At 41.3% G+C, this 8,288-nt stretch overlaps 1 protein-coding gene across 1 annotated transcript; it reads left to right on the forward strand.

Moving 5' to 3' along the window:
* The first annotated feature begins 1,519 nt into the window (after nucleotides 1-1,519).
* LOC139967783 (coelenterazine h 2-monooxygenase-like) lies at nucleotides 1,520-3,931 on the forward strand. Its single transcript, XM_071971859.1, has 2 exons — nucleotides 1,520-2,085; nucleotides 2,663-3,931. Exons 1-2 carry the CDS (start codon nucleotides 1,675-1,677, stop codon nucleotides 3,248-3,250), a joined length of 999 nt encoding a protein of 332 aa, XP_071827960.1. The 5' UTR covers nucleotides 1,520-1,674; the 3' UTR covers nucleotides 3,251-3,931.
* The last annotated feature ends 4,357 nt before the right edge of the window (nucleotides 3,932-8,288 follow it).

Here is an 8,288-nt window from a genome sequence, read left to right on the forward strand (position 1 = left end):
TCAAACGAATTTGTAAATTCCAGAAAAACCTGAAACCCACGTTCGTCCTGGGAAAAAAATTACGCGCCCGGGTCACATCTGCGCGATTCAACACGCGATTCAACTCGCATCTAAAATCACGCGAATCAGAAAAGTTGCTTCTGAGAAGTTGCGCTGATTAGGGACATTGCTCTATTGCAAACCAACCCAAATCGACGGCGCAACTTTTATTGCGCAACAAGTTGATACCCGTGTCTAACTACGCGATTCAAACTTCAATTGTATTGCGAGTTGAATCGCGTGTTGAATCGCGCAGATGTGACCCGGGCTTTACACTCGCACTCATCTGCTTACATAACGAAAAGGTTACAATTATCATCGAAACCAAAGAGTTCTATGACACTTTGCAACTGTTTCTAAACAAATTGAGAGATTTGGTCGCTATAGGAGGAGAGGTGAGGTTGTTGACTTCACGACGGTCATTGGTTCTTTTTCCGTATTTTACTTTTATCGTAGAAAGTATTAAGAAATGACTTAAGAAAGACAACAAAGTGCTTATCGGTGATGTAAAACGTTGTTTATAATGATGCCGTTTAGAGGACACCGTAGATACGTAGCGAGGAATTGTCGCGGTAAGAGTGGCAAACGGGGACCAGAATCAGAATCAATTTTGAACCTTATGTTATAGTCGTCCATTGACCTTGAACGAATGGGCCTACCGTGAAAACGTACGGGAAATTCATCCATTAATATCTCCAAGAGATGATTTCACAGGATACAGAAATACCACTCAGAAGTCGTTAGATGTTACCAATGTGACAACCAATCTAAAAGATAACTTTGGATAACAAATTAAAGGCATGGTGAAAAAGGAAATTTGTCTCAAAAAACGAAGTCACTACGGATGCCGTTTAGTGACGTTTATCCAACGTGTGTATGTATTTACGGTAGCTCTTTTGTGGAGAACTTCGAAATATGCTTAAAGCTGAGAGCTGCTCTATGCATTTTAAACTGTGCACGTTTATCTTTATTTGGAAAACGTTGATCAAATTTCATTACTGCTATTTAAAACAAAAACTCCGTGATTGAATCAATTTCATACAACTATCCATAATCCATTGCCTTGTTTATTCATTGAAAGAGAAATTGTTTTACATATTGTGATTTTATTCCATTAAAAGACCAAGGGAGAAAAAAAACAGGTTCCACTTTGCAAAATGGATTGGCTTTGATGTCAAATGTTGTGGTACATGGTTTGTTTCACTTTGTTGGCAATACACATACACACATACACCCCCACCCCCCACACACATACTCAATACTCAGCTCATAGCCTACCCGTATATAGTGTCGTCCATCATGTTGTATATATATATATATATATATATATATATATATATATATATATATATATATATATATATATATATATATATATATATATATATATATACAACATGATGAACGACACTATATACGGGGCTATGAGCCGAGTATTGAAAAACAGACGTACACATTTAAAAGTAATATTGGGTCATGCAACTAACCTTTTATCAAAAGCAGCGCCACTAGACTATAACCTTTTACCTCGCATACAAACAGGCAAGATAAAGAAATGTACATATACACAATATAATCTTCTTTATAGTGCAAACTAAGAACATTGACGCTTCAATGCACTAGTGCACAACCGACATGGAGCATAACAGGGTAACAGAATCTCGTTTTCTTTGCTTAGCCGGGCACATGAAAACTCACAACGGGAACTTGACGGCACAACTGGCTAGCAACATCCCGATAATAACTGCGAATCAATGGTGGAAGCAGCATCAACGCAAGAAGATTCATGACGGCGAGATCAGCTACTATGATTCTGATCCGACGCAGACGACATCCAAACGGGCGGTTGTTTTCTTGCATGGCAACCCGACATCTTCATATCTGTGGAGAGGGGTGATTCCGCGCGTGGAGGGTGTCGCCAGGTGTCTTGCACCGGACCTAATAGGTATGGGAAGATCCAGTAAACTTGCCAGATCTATGTATACTTTCGCCGATCATTACAAATACCTAAATGAATGGTTCGAGTCCATGAACTTGCCACGCAAGGTAAGCCAATGCTGCTACTTTTCTGGTATAATATGATATATATATATATATATATATATATATATATATATATATATATATATATATATTTATATATATATATATATATATATATTTATATATATATATATATGTGTATATATTTATAACAGTAGCGTAGGCTACAGACGTGATTGGAATGGCGAAGAGCTTGTCATGCTTAGCTGTTTGCATTGACGTTTCGGGTGTATACCTTATTACATGTAGACTACCACAATACCCCTAATGAAGTGTTGGTTGACTCAAGTCAAATCAGAAGTCGACTTTACTGATACCAAAGGTGTAGTTTTTCAAGTTGGGTGAACGTAGGGTTGGAGTGGGGTCAGTGGGTGGAAGTGGATATAGGGTCCGGCCATAAACTATAGTAACGGTAAGCAACGTAATTTCATGGAAACTAGTGGTAGACATATAATAGGTGACGTAAGTCAAGATTTTGTGATATTGCAACTTGCATTAAACTTCCATAGTTTAAACAATTGGTTCATCGTCGTTTTAATGAATTATTATTTTTGACCATTACTCATTCTCTCCCTGACAGATCACGATTGTTTGCCATGACTGGGGTTCCGGCCTGGGCCTTCATTGGGCCCATCAACATCAAGATCGTATCGAGGGGTTGGTCTACATGGAAGGCCTTCTTATTGTTCCGCCCAGTCTGGATATGTTCCCTCCTCAAGCCCAGAAAACATTCGGTGATCTTCGATCGAATGCTGGAGAAGAAATTGTGATCAAGAATAATTTTTTCGTCGAGAAAATGCTTCCAAATTCCATCATAAGGAAACTACACCCAGATGAAATGGCAGCATATAGAGAGCCGTACAGAGAACCGGGAGAGTCCAGACGACCCACACTGACCTGGCCGAGGGAAATACCCTTCCACGATTCCGGACCGCAATATATGGTAGAAATCGTTGATGCATATTCCAATTGGTTGGCAGAATCTCGAGATCTACCCAAGTTGTTTATCGACGGCGAACCTGGATTCTTTAGCGCGGGTCTTCGTATCGTAACTAATAGTTTGGAGAATCAGCGGACCGTAAAGGTCAAAGGTCTTCACTTCTTGCAGGAAGATTCGCCAATTGAAATCGGTGATGCCGTAAAGGAATTTGTCTCATCTTTGACATAAATTTGTCTCATCTTTGACATAAATATATATATTGACACATATATATATATATATATATATATATATATATATATAGGTCTATCTTTATTAACATTAACTTAGTCATGGCGTGGCAGACGAATACTTCGTCAAAAATACGTTACGCTAACCAGATAATACGTAACGATACATTACCTAGGAGACGGAATGACTGTCACAGATATACACATAGTTTTATCATTCATACTTTATACCAGCATATACCACATCTTCCTTTCAATTTTAATGTATCTCATTTTGCAATGATCTTTCCATTCTCAAACAACAACAAAAACACAAAACCATGTAATATTTTCTCGTGCATGTCTCTAGAGTGTTGTGGTAGGCCACCTCAATTCTGGGTGCGGTGGTTTAACCGCAGTGTCGCATATAGAGAGTGTTGCAACATAGAAAGGTTACAGTCACGTGATTGGAAGTGCCATTTTGTATTGGTTTATAAGTTCTATTCCGACGCGTGACTGTAGTAAACCCACTATGTAGTGGGTTGCCGTTATAAAGTTATTACCGCAAAAATACATGTTTAATTCACAAAACACTCAGAGATGTTCCGTACTATATGTCCTTATTATATATATCGTAATTGTTAAATCACTGGATTTTACTGAAATTATGAGTATTAAAGTTTGGAGATTAAGCAATTAAGCAGTTTTGTTTTGTCTTGTCTTGGTTTCTAGTATATGCCCACCTGCTTGAGAGGTTTTGTGTGGTTGTTGAATCGCTGCTTCCTCCTGAAATGTTGATGTACGACTTAAATGCTGTGTCCGATGTGACCTGGGCTTTGTATACTATTGCGCGGGTTAACCATTTCCCGTGTGGGGGCAGCATTCTAAAGACTTACAGTTACTTGATCTAGCAGGGGTAGAAGTGCTGGTCTGCTAGATCATCAAATGTTATAATCCTTGTAGACTACTATCGATTACTATTTTCATCTCTTCCAATCAGAACACTTGAAAATAACATGTGACATTGGTCGTCCAATGAGAGCACGAGAAACTTACATATGTCAATTTAATTCGACTCGGCATCTGTCAATTTCAGAATAATGGCATAATAGACTCACCATATAAGTCTGCGAACGTCATTGTAATTCACAACGGCAAAGGTATGGTCATGTTCTGGTGGCACAAATGTCATCTCGGAAAATGAAATTTCTCCCACCTTAACATCATACTCAGTGGTTGTACACTGTAAAGTATGGCCACTCGCTATCTTTTCTAGAGTGGGTGGGTGGGTGGGTGGGGAAGTGGAGGGTGAGGGGAGAGGGAGTCCTACACCTAGATGCATACTGACACTATCCAGGCGCGTATCCAGGGGGGGCGTTGGGGCGCGCGCCCCCTGGATAAGAAAAAGAGGAGAGAAAAAAAAGAGAAGAAAAAAGAGAAGAAAAAAAGAGAGGAAAAAAGAGGAGGAGAGGAAGGAAGGGAAAAGAAGAAGAAGAAAAAGAGAAAAGGAGGGAGTAAAAGTAAAACGCCAAGACACCAGAAGGAGAAAGAGGAACAGTGACATCATTACAGCCCTGATCCCTATTATATACACAGGTTAGCCAGTGACGGATCAATGATTTCGTAAGGGGCGTGTGACTCACCCTACCCCTGTATACACCGACAACTCCATTTTTGACGTTTCCATTTTCCTCTCTCACTCATGATCTATATATATATATACTATATATGGTCTATCATAACGCGTGTGTATATACGCCTTAAACAATTGTAGAATTGTGCTACGAAACCAACAGTGGCTGGTCTCGAACTCGACCGTGTCGTCGGGGAACATGACGCATTTTGGGAAGAGGGCGACCGCCCACCCTCCCCCCCCCCCCCCCATTCAGCACATATTTTTAATGTTATCGCTAGTAATATTAAAACAGAAAATGCTTAGATGCAACTAACAAGGCCTGGGAAGTGTCATTTCCAGCGATCTGGGAGACACTTTCGGCCAAAATTTGCTTGTACGCTTCGCGCCAACCTATGGTGGCCCTACGCTTAGATAATTTGCCTACAGGCTTCGCCCCTCCCTTGGCAAATTCCTCGCTACGCGCCTGTTCGAATTTGTAAAGCATACAGCAGATATCACATCATATCAGTGAGCATGCAAATGGTGTTCCAGGATGAAAAGCCTCAAAACTGTCCGACTTGCCTGAAAAAAAATAACCAACAATTTTCGCTCGCGCGCGTTCAACATGTTAATATCATATGAGCAAGCTTTGGTTATTACATCGCATGCCATCGTGTACCGCACGGTCCGTTGAAATTGCGCAGTATACCGTGGGATGCTAATGTAAACAACGAAATGTCTTATGTAGATGCAGAAAAAGCATGGAGGTCCAATTATGTCAAAACTCTCTTTTACATTAGTAATGGCGAATAAGGGGCTGCCCCCCTCCTCCTACGCCTATGTGAGTAGTATTCGGTTTCGGGAATATCTGCTATTTTTTTTCATTTCCTTCAACCAAGTTTTATAATAGCCTTTAAAAGAGGTTTTAATATTTGTACACCAATAAATTGACTGTGTCTGAATTTTTGAAAATATCAGACCAACATTCTGCGAAAATTTCTCACCAACTTCCTTCTACTCGTGCAATTTTCACCGGTCTGTTGGGTGCTGAAGGAAGTTTTTCTATAGTGTACAACATTTTCGGTATGTTTTGAAGTGAGTTTATTCACGAGAAATGTGAATTTTCAAATTCTGAACAAATAATGGGCTTAAAACCTTGAAAAGTGGGGCTGACGGGTAATGTGGGTCGCGACGTAGAATCACACACAAAAGCAATGACCCACAGGAGATGCGATGAAGTTGAACATGATGTGTGCCGGGATGACAATCTTCAAAAAGGTTATGGATGGAGAAAGAAAAAAAACTATTAGGAAATACTTGGTTCTCAGGCAAAAAGTGTACATCTGGTTGGTCATTTCAAGCCCGAGAAGTGCCGTTTCCGGTGATCTGGGTGGTATCAAAACAAGAAGTTTTTTGTACGCTGCGCGCCAACCGATGGTGGCGCTCCGCTTAGATAGTAATTCACGCTCCCCGGGTTGCGTTTTTTCCCCGCAAACATAGGTTAACCTGTGAGCGTGAAATTCTGCCTCCTGATTTGTTCAGAGGTATACGTTACATGAATATTCATGAGCTGAGCTGCAAAGATGCTGCGAGTTCAGCTCATGAATATTCATGTAACGTATACCTCTGAACCAATCAGGAGGCAGAATTTTACGCTCATAGGTAAACCTGTTTGGGAAAAAAAATCGCCCCCGGGTTAGAAAATCCTGGATACGCCCCTGGTTAACATGAACTTTAAGGATAATGTAGAAGAATACCATAATGCGTCGAACCCAGTCCAAGGAGTGCTTGACCACAGGCGCGGCGGAACGGAAAAATTATTGGGGGGGCTAATGTGTGGAGACTATCTAAGCGGAGCGCCACCATCGGTTGGCGCGGAGCGTACAAGAAAATTTTGGGTTTTTTCAAACCCCCAGATGGCCGGAAACGGCACTTCCCGACTGTTTTATGCTGCGAATACCTAGCCCTAAAATATGGGTCTCAAGCCTGCAATTTCTCAGATTGCACGTAAAAGTCTGTAAAAACATTGTAATTTGTATATTCGATGGTGTTTTAAGAGAGTAGCTATTACTCGTAGTGTACTCGCAAAGACGTTTTTGAGTGTAGTAAGGGCAGTGGCGGAGCTAGGGGTATTGGTCAGGGGGGAGGGGCAAGAATGGTCTGTAGGGGCGCTTTCGACACTATCTAAGCGGAGCGCCACCACAGGTTGGCGCGGAGCGTACAGAAAATTTTTGAGTAAAGTTACTCCCTAGATTGCAGGAAATGACCCTTTCCGGGCCTTGCTAATTTGCAGATAAACGGAGAATAAATAGGTGTCGTCGCCATTTTGTCACCAACAGAATATGACAAATGTCAATAGGTATATGAGAGCGCAATAAAATAGTCAATAATCGCGAATAAGTTAAAAGTAGTGAAAAGCTGAAAAGGGCGCCAGCAGTCCATTTGAGTCCGTCAGGAGAGGGGGGGGGGGATCCGCCCCCTGACTGTATATATGGACGCTCCGCCACTAAGTAAGGGGATGTTGGAGAACTGGCTGAAATGAGGCAAGTCATTGGCCTAAGACGAAGTTGTGTTACGCTTACCGGTACTCACACTCACTGCTTCCACTTTTCACGGGGCGTGAAGACGCGGTTGGGGTGACAATGTGGTCTATAGCCAGGGGACGGGCCGAGTGACCAGGGTCCCCCAGCAATTACTAAAATTATTACACCTATATAGTATACGTGTGCATCGGACAGATCGACAAGTATGCATTGAAAAATGGGCAGATGCACGTTTCGGAGCCTTGGTAAATATTGGGGGGGCTTATCATGCATTTGCCCCCTCAACTTTTTCATTGGGGGGGCTGAGCCCCCCCAAGCCCCCCCGGTTCCGCCGCCACTGCTTGACCATTTAAATTGACCACTACATCATCACTTCTTAAATTAATGTCATTCTCGTATGTTATGTATTGTACGTTTAGTGTCAACCGGTAGCATTTCAAATTGCACTTTGGACCCTAAAGGAATGAAAAAAAGTAACTCGTTTTAAGTGCATTCCAATTAATGGCCGCATGTCTATATATGGCCAAATTCTGTAGGAATGTTTTTACAATTTTAGAAAGTTACCTCTAAATGACTTCCGAATTCATTGATATGTCAGCCTATTTAACACTTAACTTGCGCAAATCACTTACGAAATTTTAGCCTAAACAAAGGGGAAATTTGCAATGTGGCAGTTATTTGAACACAATTGCATAAAGCGACAGCATCTTTCCTGGGCTGTAGCAACGCTGTAGCAGGCATGTTGCAGGCACTTAAAAGCTCAACTGAAGCTTACAGCCGGACAAACAATCAAATTAATAAACCATCCCCTAGGCCTACCATGCATTAATGGCACATGCAATAACGTCCAAGCATTGAACAATATCACTTAGGCTCTCGTTTTGATAAATCTGCTGGAT

Source organism: Apostichopus japonicus, chromosome 5 (assembly GCF_037975245.1).
Source record: "Apostichopus japonicus isolate 1M-3 chromosome 5, ASM3797524v1, whole genome shotgun sequence".
NCBI classification, from domain to species: Eukaryota; Metazoa; Echinodermata; class Holothuroidea; order Aspidochirotida; family Stichopodidae; genus Apostichopus; species Apostichopus japonicus.